Consider the following 16051-nt stretch of genomic DNA (forward strand, 5'->3'; position numbering starts at 1 on the left):
GTGCAGTAGCTAATGGGGATCCTAATAAACTAAACTAAACTAAACTCAGACCACTCCTAGACAGTCCTAGCAAAATTATTGCTTGAGAAATTGCTCTTTGCCAAGAATCAATTTTTGTTTCTTTTTGACAATTTTAATAGAAAACAATCACAGTAAGGTAAAAGGTTCAAGTTCTAGTGACAGTTGGGAGCCACAGTAACCATGAAACACAAGGAGGCAAGATTTCAGCAAAACGTAGGTAGATTGGAAAATGTATTAAAGAAATGCTGTAGGCCACCCATATAAAGGGGTTAGGGTGGAATCAATTCCATAAAAGGGAAATATTGTTTTTCATGTTTTATAGGGTAGGAGAATTTGGGCAGCCTGCCCAGTCCACTCCGATCCTTCTTTTACTCCTGCTCCTTCTAGTAGATAGAGCCCAGATCCGGCTCTTCTGAATGGGCCTGAGGCACGAAGAAACAGGGAACAGTAAATATGTCTCAACCAGAGGAGGCTGGTGGGAGAAGCTATAGGTGGACGGCTCATTGTAATGGCTGGAATAGTATAAATGGAACAGAGTCAAACATAAGGTTTCCATATGTTTGATGTGTTTGATACCGTTCCATTTAACCATTCCAGCCATTACAATGAGACCATCCTCCTATAGCTCCTCCCAGCAGCCTCCTCTGGTCTCAACAGTTTGCTCACAAGGCTGAGGAATTGTTGCACTCATGATAATCACCTCTTCAAATCAATAGATAGCAGTAATAATCCAAGCTTCAACATCAATTGTCAATACTTTAAAAGCAGTCGTCCATTCTTTCAAAAATATGTGTCCGTGTTTAAAAGCAGTGAGCCATGTATAGCCAGTACGTTAAAAAGGAGTGAGATTAAAACCCAGAAATATTGGTCCTTCAACCGTCCAGTAAAGCATTTAAAACGTTTCACTTCCCTGTTTAGTTCGTGATCCAGTCCGGAATTAACCGGTTGATGCGCCTTCGAAACAGTTGTCACCTGTTACTACAGCCACAGTCCTAATTATGGCTAAACCTCGCCTATTTTTACAATTTCAAATCAAATCAAAGTTTACTGGTCGCGTACACAGATTTGCAGATGTTATTGCAGGTGCAGCGAATTGCGTATGTTTCTAGCTCCAACAGTGCAGTAATATCTTGCAATACAATAACAATACACACATAATCCAAATAATATAAGAAATATGTCAGAGCAATGTCAGAGTCCGGAATATAAATATATATACATGGTGTGTATAGACAGTATGGACAGTATATGAATAGAAAAGGTGTGTACAGCAGTAGTTATATAGAATGAGCCATGAGTCATGACTAGAATACAGTGAATACATATAAAGTGAGTAAAAAAACAATATGTAAACATTGTTAAAGTGACCAGTGTTCAATGTCTCTATATACATGGGGCAGCAGTCTCTAAGGTGCAGGGCAGAGTACCGGGCGGTGGCCGGCTAATGATGGCTGTTCAACAGTCTGATGGTCTGGAGATAGAAGCTGTTTTTCAGTCTCTCGGTCCTGGCTTTGATACACCTGTACTGTCACCGTCTGCTAGATGGTAGTAAGGTGAACAGGCCGTGGCTCGGGTGGCTGAGGTCCTTCATGATCTTCTTGGCCTTCTTATGACACCGGGTGCTGGAGGGCAGGCAGTGTGCACCCGGTGATGCATTGGGCTGACCGCACCGCCCTCTGGAGAGCCATGTGGTTGCGGGCGGTGCAGTTGCCGTACCAGGCGGTGATGCAGCCCGACAGAATGCTCTCAATGGCGCATCTTTAATATTTTGTGATAGTTGCGCCCCGCGTTCAGCCAGGGGTAAACAACAGACTGCTGCAACCTGATTGGCTAAACGCGATACGCAACATCCAAGACTAGCATTCCTAGGCATAAGTCACTCTAGCATGGTGGTGTAAAATGGTGTTTCAGAAAGAAAGTGCGCATATTTTCTCAATTAATTTTTTGTCTTCTCGCCATTCAATCAAGTTAAGGAGGAAATAGACGCCTTTCAACCTGAATGGAGATCTTATTAGCTACTGCCTTTGGACGGTAAGATGAAACGACTCAATATTGCCATTTGCCGGCCTTTGGACTAGTATTCCCTCCAATGTTGACAGCGAAGCTCCTGTGAGTAAACAGTAAAAGTTATGGTGGAATGTTCAACTATACGGCCTCGTTCTAATTCCGTCTTCATCATTTCATGACAGGTGCTTTGCATGTGTGCGTGCGTGCGTGCGTGATTGCGCGTGTGTGTGTGTTTGTATGCCTTGTGTGTGTGTGCGTGCAAGAGCCTGTGTATGTATCTGCTACCAGATGTGTGCCCTTTATCATTCTACCCAACCACCCACCAACAGGAGTGTTCTGCCCCTGGCTTCACATGCCAATCTTAGGTTGTCGAAAATGCTAGTCATAGACAGAGACAGAGACAGAGACAGAGAGAGAGAGAGAGAGAGAGAGAGAGAGAGAGAGAGAGAGAGAGAGAGAGAGAGAGAGAGAGAGAGAGAGAGAGAGAGAGAGAGAGAGAGAGAGAGAGAGAGAGAGAGAGAGAGAGAGAAGAGAGAGAGAGAGAGAGAGAGAGAGAGAGAGAGAGAGAGAGAGAGAGAGAGAGAGAGAGAGAGAGAGAGAGAGAGAGAGAGAGGAGAGAGAGAGAGAGAGAGAGACAGCGATCACAAAGAATTAGAAAACAAACCCAATTTTGATAAACTCCCTTATCTACTGGGTGAAAAACCACAGTGTGCCATCACAGCTGCAAGATTGTGACCTGTTGCCACAAGAAAAGGCAACCAGTGAAGAACAAACACCATTGTAAATACAACCCATATTTATTTATTTTCCCATTTGTACTTTAACTATTTGCACATTGTTACAACACTGTATATATACATAATATGACATTTGAAATGTCTTTATTCTTTTGAAACTTTTGAGTGTAATGTTTACTGTTAATATTTATTGTTTATTTCACTTTTGTTCACTATCTACTTCACTTGCTTTGGCAATGTTAACATACGTTTCCCATGCCAATAAGCCTTAAATTGAAAATTGAATTGATTTGAATTGAGAGAGAGAGAGAGAGAGAGAGAGAGAGAGAGAGAGAGAGAGAGAGAGAGAGAGAGAGAGAGAGAGAGAGAGAGAGAGAGAGAGAGAGAGAGAGAGAGAGAGAGAGAGAGAGAGAGAGAGAGAGAGAGAGAGAGAGAGAGAGAGACAGAGAGAGACAGAGAGAGAGAGAGGAAGTTCATTTAGTACCTCTACATGTACTGTAGTACCTTTTATTAAGGCCTCTGAGTCTGTAAGCTGTAGTGATGAAAAGCCAATATCAGGCATGACAAAAGGTTGATTTATCTGAGCAGACGTGCTCCCAGTATCAAGATAACCTCCACCCCGAAAACCTGCTCTGACCTCAACACCTAAATTCCACAAACCATTGGGTGTATACACATGCCTTATAAGGACAATAGGATGACTCAGAGTGCAGATAGGGAGGTTAGTGTTTCACTACCCACTAAGGTAGTATTCTGAAAGAGTGACAGAGTTTTTTCTATTCCTTCAAATCGATATGCTCTTCTCTGAAGAACAAGGACCAAGGAGAAGGACACAGAAGAATGTGGTTTTCAATTTCTAGCTCATTTACCACGTATAAATACTTGCTTAGTAATAAACAGTGGGCTGGACAACAGGGAGCCGAATAAGTGAATCAGTCTGAACTGCCCTTATAGCTCCAATGCTGGGTACTGTAGATCCTTTCGCCTCACTGTTTGTACAGCTCATATGAACGTCCAGTGGGTTGTTTTAGTTCAGGGGTCCCAGCCATGAACACCAGGCTGCAATTCACTTCACTTCACTCTGACCATGTACTCATATTTCACTAACCTCATCATCCCCATGCTTCAGTCAAGCACAACCAGGCCCTGCCTTGTCACTGAGGAACTACCATTCATACTGTGTGGAGAGAGTGGTGACATGTTGTGTGTGTCTAAACTTAATTTGACCTGAGCTGACAGATTACATTAGCTTCACACACCTCTGATTCATGATCTATCTTGATACCAGAGCATATTAGCTGAGTAATTGATCAATAGCATTAAGCTAAATAAAGTCAAAGTCAACAAACTAACATATTGACTGTTCCTGGTTCCTCTCAGTCCTCATCAGCTTACAGAAATAAAGAGCTCAGAAGAGTCCCACTCATAATAACCCAGAGGTGCCTGGAGTGCGTCCCAAATAGCACCCTATTCTCTATAGTGCTAAAAAGGTAATAGGGTGCCATTTTGGACACATTCCTGGTATTAATCTTGTGGTTTCTGTCCACACCTGGATGTGACCCACTCCCCAGGATGGTCCTGGATCGTACACAGACCACCAGGGGGGTAATGCAGACAGGGAGAGGGGGTTGTTCTGGGTTGCTGGGGGTTTCAGGTGACACAGGTGCTTTGTTGACTTGTCCTGAACCAAACAGCAAGGCACAGGGGCGAGTGTCGCCATGGGGATTCTGGAAAATTCCATGGGCCTCTGGATGGTGTTCCGTTACCACCTCAGTGTGAATCCCCTCCCAGCCAAGTGCCGCTGTGGCCCTGGACAGAACAGAACAGAGAGGCCTTTCACAGGGATAGAGAGGACCTGGGGAGTGGGCACTCAGCCCCTACAGCAGGGTTCCCCAACTGGCGGCCCGTGGGCTGAATTTGGCCCGCGCTTGGTTTTATTTGGCCCCCCAAGTTTTCAGGAATTGTTTTTAATAAATACATTTTAAAAATTGTTTTTTATTGGACATAATACACTAAACACACCAGGAAATCAGCTCCAAGTGATTTTAATTTAAGAATGATGGCAAATTCTTACAGTTGCTGCAAACAAATCACCCTTGCGTGATCGAGTTGTTGAATTAGATTGAGATGTCATAATTGTTTTTATTACAAATTGAATCCCAGAGGAAACATTAACTTCATGTGTAATGCACTGAAGATAAAGAATGTAGCCAGATCCTGATCTGAGAAAGAGAGAAGAATGACAATAAAATATGTTCTCCAATTCAGCAACTCATACCATCCATGATGAAGAGGATGTTAACTAGACTGCTAGACTCTATTGTTGGACATTTGTAATTACCTACTGAGACACCTTGATTAACAGAAATAGAATCAGTGGAGATGCCACAGGGTAGAACTCCTCTGTTTCCCCTCCCCATCCAATGTTCCCATTCCAGTTTCATTTAGCAGAGATAAAGAAGCCTGTAGAGCTCAGAGCTGGTTGGAACAGAGAGGACCACCCACATTGGGTTTATGAACTGAAGACAACAACAACCACAGCCCAAGGATTCTCATCCACCCTAATGTGTTGTTTGCCACTGCTTCTGCTTTGATTGTGTTAAGCTATTTTGTTTGTTTATTTCTTTACCTTCTGGTGCATGACGGTTGAGTGATGCTGAAGAGGTGGGGAGGTGGTGTGTGTGGTAGGAGCCCACAGAGAGGATTAATGCTTCTTATTATACTTTCAGATGGCGAGCCTCAACCTCCTTCACAGACCGTCACGGTGAATGGCTGGACACACAAAGGTACAAGGGTCTCAGCTCAGAGAGTGAATTAAAGCCTCTTCCATCTGCGCAACGGGGGAAAGGGCCTCTGTGGAGCCGGGGAGGCGCCAGCCGGAGGTCGATAGCAGGAGGGAAGTAATGCTACTTCGGTGATCGTCTTTCAGTCTGAGCCGCTCACCTTTTCTGCCATGGCCCCACCGTCAGCTCTCTGTCCTCCTGATGTACTCTCAGTGGGAACGTAGAGAGACACACACTGGAGACATACTCTCCAGCACCACACACACCTCCACGGGGAGTGTGGACAGACCTCATGCAGAGATCCCATACACACACTCAGGAGCACAACACACCTTTGTTGTATGTTTTTGTTGTATGTTTTAGCCTGATAGGTAATTATTTTTCCCCTCCCAGAATTGGATTGAGATTTTTTATTGTGACTCTCTCCTGTGTGATTGGACCTCACAGTAGCTTTAGGGGGTGTTGTCCTGCTGCTTTATGGTTTTGTCTCTCTGGGACGTTGTGACTGAGCGGCAGGGGGAGCCAGCATGGCTAGGCCTTTGCTGAAGATCCAGCGCTACTTCCGGAGGAAACCTGTGCGCTTCTTCTCCTTCATCCTCCTCTACCTGACAGCCGGGAGCCTAGTGTTCCTGCACTCTGGCTTCGTAGGGGACAGCTCCACGGGGGCCAATGGGGGACGGGACCCCCTGGTGGCATCTGAGATGGGGAACAGGGCAGCCTCCTCAGACGGCCGGCGGGTAGGGATGATGGGGAGGGTGTTCAAGGAGAACCGCAGACCCACCCCGCGGAGGTACAGCCCTCCCTGGATGAAAGGAGCTGCTGGGAAGGACAGCCATGACTGGAGGGCCCGGGGAGGAGACTACACCAGCAGCTGGAACCGCGCCCTCAAAGGACGCAACGCCAAAGATCTTGACGACGGACGGGGTGAGTTAACAGTTTATGTCGAGATGTACTAGCTGGACAGTACCTACATGGTTTGTGCTGTTAGTACTCTTAACTTGATTTTATACATAACAATCAGTATCTCATAAAAACACCTCTGACTACAGTTTTTTTTTTTATATATAAAAAATAACAGGTTTATAGACCGACTGAAGAAATAAACAGCCTGAAGAAATAAACTGTCAGTTTTAGTGACTATCATACCTAAATTCACCTTGAGTATTCGCATTATGAAAGATATTCCACTATACACACAGACACATAGGCACATACACATTCACACTCAGTGTTGCTCAAGGTTAATGTGCCTGGATATTGTGACTATATATTTAAGAGGTAATTGGCACTTCAGGTGATGCCTCTCCAGAGAGATGAAGAGCCTTTGTGAACAGAGTGTCTCCTCTCTCTCTCCCAGGGAGATCTAGAACTTAGTTAGTTAAATGGTCCCACCCACCCTGGTCCTCCTTAGCCACAGTCAGTCAATACCCACCAGCAGGCCATTAAGCATGATTATGCGGGGGGATATTAAGAACGTACTGATTCGTCTCACAGTGATAGCAGGTTTTCCCCATATTTTATTATGTACGTTTACCCATATCATAGAGCTATCCCTAGCAACTCCGTGTGTGACATTGTAAATATTTACTAGATTCCCAGATGCCACAGACAAGTGACTTGGAACCAAACCACAAAATCTCTGGGAAAAAAATAGAAAAAAGCTAATTTGAGGATTGTCTCCATACCTGCCCATTAGGCTAATCCAGCCTGATGTTTGAAGGGCTCCAACTCCCAACAGAAGGTTTCTAAGCATAGATCTTTGGTAAAATCCTGCACCGCTCGTTTTCATGGGCCACATGTAGCATGTCCATGGCAATTAACCTTTCCCAAAAAGAGCTGGCTTGAGCTCCACTAAAGTGATGGAGATGAATTTAGCCTGGGACTCCGCATGGCTGGCAGCTGTGAGCAGCTGGTACTGCCAGGAGAGCCCAGCACAGCGCAGAACCGTGCCCTGATTCCCTCACATCTAATCATGTTATCCTCCGCATTGATCTTTACACTTCCCATACTGGACGATAAAGTATATAGTAGAATTTATACCAGAGGGCAGCAGTTTACTGTATAATCATAGAAATATAATATTATCCTTCATAGTACGAGGATAACTAGCTACATATAGTAAGCCTATGCATTAGAGACATATGTATTACAAGCACAAGCACTTCCTGATTGGAATTGATTTGCACAGTGATTCTTTTTGTGGCATTCGGATTGAGAGAAGCACAAACATGCTTTACATAGTACATGTATTATAGCTGGGGATTAAAAGATCTCTACATAGTATGTATTATAATAATAATAATAATAATTTGGTGTGTGCTTATGTTTGTCCTATTTCACTCATGTACATAATGTCACTTTTTTTACATATTACAACTCCCCTGAGACACCTTCGGAGAGTGGGGTCACAAACAGGCTCAGCCATTATCAACGGCGACGCTGGAGCAATTAGAGTTAAATGACTTGCTCAAGGGCACATCGACACATTTTTCACAGTGTCTCTGGGATTAGAACTAGCGGCCTTTCTATTACTGGCACAACCCTCTAACAGCTAGGCTACCTGCTGCCGTAATTAGTGCTTTCCCCTTCATCCATGACTCCTCTGTCCCACAGCGCCAGGCCCTTGTCATGTTCTCTTCAAGAGCAGCCACACGCAACCTGCTCCCCACCGTACACACATGCATGCACGAGCACACACGCACGCGCACACACACACACACACAGAGAAAACACACACACACTGTCTGAAAGAAACATTACGCAAATACTGTGGTCCCCATGTCTCCAACCACCTCATCTACCCTATTTTAAGGAATAATCCAGCAAGTGTATTGTTGTTATCCAGTACAGATGAATGTTATGTGTTGACATCCCTCATGAGGCCAGAGCATTACTGTACATATAACAAGATTATATGATCAGATAATAACATGATAGGAGAGTGGAGACAGTAAGCTCATACTGTGGCTTCAAACTCAGAGAGGCAGATTGTTTCTAAAATGTCTGTGATTTTGTTTGTGAAATCGAGAGGAAAAAACACAGCTGATTGAAATGGAACCCCTATCCATCACTTGTCAGCACCAGATCTTCTGATACAACTATAAGGTGGCTGAATGATTGCCCTACACTCCTGCCATACATCTGCATACACATTATTCGTTCATACAGTATAGCGTTCATATTTGTGTCTGTTGTCTTCCTGCCACATGACTGTGCTTACATCACAACCTGCATATACTCCCCTACGTATTTACAGTATTTGGACAGTGAAGCTAAAACTAATTTGGCTCTATACTCCAGCAATTTGGATAAAAATACATGTTTCATATGAGGCGACAATACAGACTGTCACCTTTTAGAGGGTATTTTCATACATATTTGTTTTACCGTTTAGAAATGAAAGCACTTTATGTATGTAGTTCCCCCATTTGAAGGTGTCATAAGTATTTGGACAAATTCACTTATAGTGTATTAAAGTAGTCAGAAGTTGAGTATTTGGTCCCTACATCAAGCTTGTGACTATACAAAGTTGATGGATGCATTTGCAGTTTGTTTTGGTTGTGCTTTTAATTATGTTGTGCCCAATATAAATTAATGGTAAATATTGTATTGTGTCATTTTGGAGTCACTTCTATTGTAAATGTCACGACTTCCTCCGAAGCTGCCACCTCTCCTTGTTCAGGCAGGCTTCGGCGTTTGTGGTCACCGGCCTTCTAGCCACTGCCGCTCCACATCTCATCATTCCATTGGTTTTGTGTTTATTACACACACCTGGTTCATATCCCCTCATCAGTACCTGTATAAGTGTTCCCTCTGCCCCCTTGTCTTTGTGTGTGATTGTTTATTGTGGAGGATAGTGAAGATCGGTGGAGCGCCGTGTATTTTGTATCGCCGGGATATTTTCCAGTGTGCCTGTTTTGCGCACTAGAGTGTTTTTACGCATTTCTGCATAACTCTGTAATTGCGGAATAAAGCCTGTTATTCTGTGATGTACCCTCCTGCGCCTGACTCCTTCGACATTACAGTAAATAAAAATCGAATATTTTTCTGAACATTTCTATATTAATGTAGAGCGATCAATCAATAAAATTGTATTTGTCACATGCACCGAATACAACAGGTGTAGACCTTACCGTGAAATGCTTACTTACAAGCCCTTAACCAACAATGCTGTTTTAATAAAATAGAGTTAAGAAAATATTTACTAAACAAACTAAAGTAACATTAGTCGAGGTAGTTTGTACATGTAGGTAGGGGTAAAGTGACTGCATTGATAATAAACAGCGAGTAGCAGCAGTGTAAAAACAAAGGTGGGGGGGTCAATGCAAATAGTCTATAAGTGAATTTGTCCAAATACTTATGACACCTTCAAATGGAGGGACTAGATACATAAAGTACTTTAATTTCTAAACGGTAAAACAGATATGTATGAAAATACTCTCAAATAAAAGGTGACATTCTGTACTGTTGCATCATATGAAACATTGAATCTCCAATCCAAAATGCTGGAATATAGAGCCGCGGGGAGTGTATCTCTGCTTCCCTGAATGACTGGCTTCTGATCTGATTATTTCATTTCATAAACTCAGCACAAAAAAGGAAGGCGGATGGTCAGCCCCATTGAAGTGCAGTTCAGTTTAGCTAAATCACTGCTTCCCTTTGTCCTAAAGCAGATTAGTGATCATGCTCAGTCCGCTCCGCTACTATGTCTGGGAGGAAGATTACTGCCCAGGACCTACAGAGCACCACATGCTGCCGCTCAACCCGCCTTTTAGATTATTACAATCATTTTATTTTATTTTTATTTCACCTTTATTTAACCAGGTAAGCCAGTTGAGAACAAGTTCTCATTTACAACTGCGACCTGGCCAAGATAAAGCAAAGCAGTGCGATAAAAACAACAACACAGAGTTACATATGGGGTAAAAAAACATAAAGTCAAAAAATACAACAGAAAATATATATATACAGTGTGTGCAAATGTAGCAAGTTATGGAGGTAAGGCAATAAATAGGCTATAGTGCAAAATAATTACAATTACTATTAACACTGGAATGCTAGATGTGCAAGAGATTATGTGCAAATAGAGATACTGGGGTGCAAAAGAGCAAAATAAATAACAATATAGGGATGAGGTAGTTGGGTGTGCTAATTTCAGATGGGCTGTGTACAGGTGCAGTGATCGGTAAGGTGCTCTGACAACTGATGCTTAAAGTTAGTGAGGGAGATAAGTCTCCAGCTTCAGAGATTTTTGCAATTCGTTCCAGTCATTGGCAGCAGAGAACTGGAAGGAATGGCGGCCAAAGGAGGTGTTGGCTTTGGGGATGACCAGTGAGATATACCTGCTGGAGCGCAGACTACGGGTGGGTGCTGCTATGGTGACCAATGAGCTAAGATAAGGCGGGGATTTGCCTAGCAGTGATTTATAGATGGCCTGGAGCCAGTGGGTTTGACGACGAACATGTAGTGAGGACCAGCCAACAAGAGCGTACAGGTCACAGTGGTGGGTAGTGTATGGGGCTTTGGAGACAAAACGGATGGCACTGTGATAGACTACATCCAATTTGCTGAGTAGAGTGTTGGAGGCTATTTTGTAAATGACATCGCCGAAGTCAAGGATCGGTAGGATAGTCAGTTTTACGAGGGCATGTTTGGCAGCATGAGTGAAGGAGGCTTTGTTGCGAAATAGGAAGCCGATTCTAGATTTAACTTTGGATTGGAGATTCTTAATGTGAGTCTGGAAGGAGAGTTTACAGTCTAACCAGACACCTAGGTATTTGTAGTTGTCCACATACTCTAGGTCAGACCCGTCGAGAGTAGTGATTCTAGTCGGGTGGGCGGGTGCCAGCAGCGTTCGATTGAAGAGCATGCATTTAGTTTTACTAGTGTTTAAGAGCAGTTGGAGGCTACTGAAGGAGTGTTGTATGGCATTGAAGCTCGTTTGGAGGTTTGTTAACACAGTGTCCAATGAAGGGCCAGATGTATACAAAATGGTGTCGTCTGCGTAGAGGTGGATCTGAGAGTCACCAGCAGCAAGAGCGACATCATTGATATACACGGAGAAAATAGTCGGCCCAAGAATTGAACCCTGTGGCACCCCCATAGAGACTGCCATAGGTCCAGACAACAGGCCCTCCGATTTGACACATTGAACTCTATCTGAGAAGTAGTTGGTGAACCAGGCGAGGCAGTAATTTGAGAAACCAAGGCTATTTAGTCTGCCAATAAGAATGCGGTGGTTGACAGAGTCGAAAGCCTTGGCCAGGTCGATGAAGACGGCTGCACAGTACTGTCTATTATCGATCGCGGTTATAATATCGTTTAGGACCTTGAGCGTGGCTGAAGTGCACCCATGACCAGCTCGGAAACCGGATTGCATAGCGGAGAAGGTACGGTGGGATTCGAAATGGTCGGTGATCTGTTTGTTAACTTGGCTTTCAAATACTTTCGAAAGGCAGGGCAGGATGGATATAGGTCTGTAACAGTTTGGATCTAGAGTGTCACCCCCTTTGAAGAGGGGGATGACCACGGCAGCTTTCCAATCTCTGGGGATCTCAGACGTTATGAAAGAGAGGTTGAACAGGCTAGTAATAGGGGTTGCGACAATTTTGGCGGCTAGTTTTAGAAAGAAAGGGTCCAGATTGTCTAGCCCAGCTGATTTGTAGGGGTCCAGATTTTGCAGCTCTTTCAGAACATCAGCTGTCTACATTTGTGTGAAGGAGAAGCGGGGGGGGGGGGGGGGGGCATGGGCAAGTTGCAGCGGAGGGTACAGAGTTGGTGGCCGGGGTGGTGGTAGCCAGGTGGAAAGCATGGCAAAATGCTTGTTGAAATTCTCGATTATTGTAGATTTATCGGTGGTGATAGTGTTTCCTAGCCTCAGTGCAGTGGGCAGCTGGGAGGAAGTGCTCTTATTCTCCATGGACTTTACAGTGTCCCAAAACGTTTTGGAGTTAGTGCTACAGGATGCACATTTCTGTTTGAAAAAGTTAGCCTTTGCTTTCCTGACTGCTTGTGTATACAGGTTCCTAACTTCCCTGAAAAGTTGCATATCGCGGGGGCTATTTGATGCTAATGCAATACGCCACAGGATGTTTTTGTGCTGGTCAAGGGCAGTCAAGTCTGAGGAGAACCAGGGGCTATATCTGTTCTTAGTTCTGTATTTTTTGAATGGGGCATGTTTATTTAAGATTGAGAGGAAATTACTTTTAAAGAACAACCAGGCATCCTCTACTGACGGAATGAGATCTATATCCATCCAGGATACCTGGGCCAGGTCAATTAGGAAGGCCTGCTCGCTAAAGTGTTTTAGGGAGCGTTTGACAGTGATGAGGGGTGGTCGTTTGACCGCGGACCCGTTACGGACGCAGGCAATAAGGCAATGATCGCTGAGATCCTGGTTGAAGACAGCGGAGGTGTATTTACAGGTAATGTAATGTGATGTGGTGGTTTAATGTGGTGGTTTAGAATGTGCATTGTGCAACCATCTCCCCCCTCCCCCATTTGGAGATTGCAGGGGACAGCTGGTGTAGGTTTGGGATTGGTCTATCCATCATGCTACCTCACAGACAGAGCAGGAAGTAAGGGTGGAAGGATCAGCCAGTCCCACTGCAGAATGACATTACCAGCCTTTCCTCCCTCCCCCCTCCCTACCTCAGTCCCTACCTACTCACTTTGAATAAGTCAGGAAGTGTATTGAGTGCCGTTGCAGTAACAGGCCACTAGAAGGGGTTGTGTGTCTTTATTATTAAATAAACATGCCCGTCTGGTGTTGATTCCTTGAGCAGCAGCGTTGCCCTCAATATGTCTTCACTGTATGGAGCAGATTGATGATCATGTTGGATTTGACTTTAAAGTTATTTTACTAATATACAGAATGTCTCTACAGAATTTTTGCTACAATATTTTTTTCTGTTAAATCTATAATTTACCATGACTGTATTGATAAGCAATTACCATTGGAAATAACTTGTTAAACGCCAATTTTTCTTCGTGTTCTACCCAAAACTGTATTATTGCCTCTCTCCCTTGTCTCCCATAATATTGCTCTGCTTGAATTGTGCATTTTTGATTTGTTATGAGAAATGTTTTGTTCTTCTCTCTTAAAGCGAATTACATCGGCTGCTATATCGACGACACTGCGAAAAGAGCACTCAGGGGAGTGTCCTTTTTTGACTACAAGAAAATGACGGTCTTCCGTTGCCAGGACAACTGTGCTGAAAGGTAGGCCTGGGAATATAAAAACTAACAAACACAGGATGGGAGTGAGGAGTAAAGGTTGTATGCCTGAGTGTAGATTAACATGTCTGGCAGGATGAGATTAGTCCTGCATGTCTAAGGAATGTAGGGCCTTGTGCCAGCTGTCATACATAGTCTCACACCCTCTCCCTCTCTCTCTTTTCTCCTTCACATTAGCTCCATAGCTCTCGATAACTGTACTGTCCATACCTTTTCCACATTATTTCTCTCTATCTCTTTCTCTCTCTCGTTCTCTTTCTTTCTGGCTCTCTTTCTCTCTCTTTCGCTCGCTCTCTTTCTCTCTCTCTTTCGGTCTCTTTCACTCTCTCTTTCTCTCTTACTGTCTCTCTTTCGCTTTCTCTCGGTCTCTCTGTCTCTCTCTCTCTGTCTCTCTCTCTCTCTCTCTCTCTCTCTCTCTCTCTTTCTCTCTCTCTTTGCCTGCCTCTTTCCTACTTATATCATTTTCTTCATATCATCTCTTTCTCCCGCTTCGCCTTGCCTCCCCCTCTCCTTCTCGCTCCCTATGGACGTTTCAGCCCAACGGCTCAGCCCAACACCCACCGCTGACTCACAGGAGAGGAGAGAAAGAGTGGAGGAGATTATATATATATATATACAGTACCAGTCAAAAGTTAGGACACACCTACTCATTCAAGGGTTTTTCTTTATTTTTTACTATTTTCTACATTGTAGAATAATAGTGAAGACATCAAAACTATGAAATAACACATATGGAATCATGTAGTAACCAAAAAAGTGTTAAACAAATCAAAATATATTTTATATTTGAGATTCTTCAAATACCCACCCTTTGCCTTGATGACAGCTTTGCACACTCTTGGCATTCTCTCAACCAGCTTCACCTGGAATGCTTTTCCAACAGTGTTGAAGGAGTTCCCACATATGCTGAGCACTTGTTGGCTGCTTTTCCTTCACTCTGCCGTCCGACTCATCCCAAACCATCTCAATTGGGTTGAGGTCGGGGTATTGTGGAAGCCAGGTCATCTGATGGAGCACTCCATCACTCTCCTTCTTGGTCAAATAGCCCTTACACAGCCTGGAGGTGTGTTGGGTCATTGTCCTATTGAAAATGACAGTCCCACTAAGCCGAAACCAGATGGGATGGCGTATCGCTGCAGAATGCTGTGGTAGCCATGCTGGTTAAGTGTGCCTTGAATTCTAAATAAATCACAGACAGTGTCACCAGCAAAGCACCCCCACACCATAACACCTCCTCCTCCATGCTTTACGGTGGGAAATACACATGCAGAGATCATCCGTTCACCCACACCGCATCTCACAAAGACACAGCGGTTGGAACCAAAAATCTAAAATTTGGACTCCAGACCAAAGGACAAATTTCCACCCGTCTAATGTCCATTGCTCGTGTTTCTTGGCCCAAGCAAGTCTCTTCTTCTTATTGGTGTCCTTTAGTAGTGGTTTCTTTGCAACACATCGACCATGAAGGCCTGATTCACACAGTCTCCTCTGAACAGTTGATGTTGAGATGTGTCTGTTACTTGAACTCTGTGAAGTATTTATTTGGGCTGCAATTTCTAAGGCTGGTAACTCTAATGAACTTATCCTCTGCAGCAGAGGTAACTCTGGGTCTTCCATTCCTGTGGCGGTCCTCATGAGAGCCAGTTGTATCATAGCGCTTGATGGTTTTTGCGACTGCACTTGAAGAAACTTTCAAAGTTCTTGTAATGTTCCGTATTGACTGATCTTCATGTCTTAAACTAATGATGGACTGTCGTTTCTCTTTGCTTATTTGAGATGTTCTGGCCATAATATGGACTTGGTCTTTTACCAAATAGGGCTATCATCTGTATACCCCCCCATATCTTGTCACAACACAACTGATTTGCTCAAACGCATTAAGAAGGAAATAAATGTCTCAAAGCTGTGCAAAGCTCTTAGAGACTTACCCAGAAATACTCACAGCTGTACTCGCTGCCTAAGGTGATTCTAACATGTATTGACTCAGAGGTGTGAATACTTATGTAAGTAAGATATTTCTGTATTTAATTTTCAATAAATTAGCAAACATTTCTAAAAACATGTTTTCACTTTGTCATTATGGGGTATTGTGTTTAGATGGGTGAGAAAAACATATATTTAATCCATTTGAATTCAGGCTGTAACACAACAAAATGTGGAATAAGTCAATGGGTGTGAATAGTTTCTGAAGGCACTGTACAGACATATCAATGAAGCAGAGAAGTGCACCATGGTGACTAGCTAGCTTTCCTTGATTGGCAGTCTGCA

At 43.7% G+C, this 16051-nt stretch overlaps 1 protein-coding gene across 1 annotated transcript in view; it reads left to right on the top strand.

Moving 5' to 3' along the window:
- LOC311144521 (sialate:O-sulfotransferase 2-like) overlaps positions 1–16051 on the top strand; it is a 67561-nt gene that overhangs the window by 25812 nt on the left and 25698 nt on the right. Inside the window, exons 2-3 of the mRNA XM_084180547.1 lie at positions 5495–6472; positions 13654–13768. Of these exons, the coding sequence (XP_084036673.1) occupies positions 6076–6472; positions 13654–13768 (512 nt within the window). The 5' untranslated portion in view covers positions 5495–6075. The remainder of the gene's footprint in view (positions 1–5494; positions 6473–13653; positions 13769–16051) is intronic.

This window comes from Coregonus lavaretus, assembly GCF_964263955.1.
Source record: "Coregonus lavaretus genome assembly, chromosome: 17".
NCBI lineage: Eukaryota > Metazoa > Chordata > Actinopteri > Salmoniformes > Salmonidae > Coregonus > Coregonus lavaretus.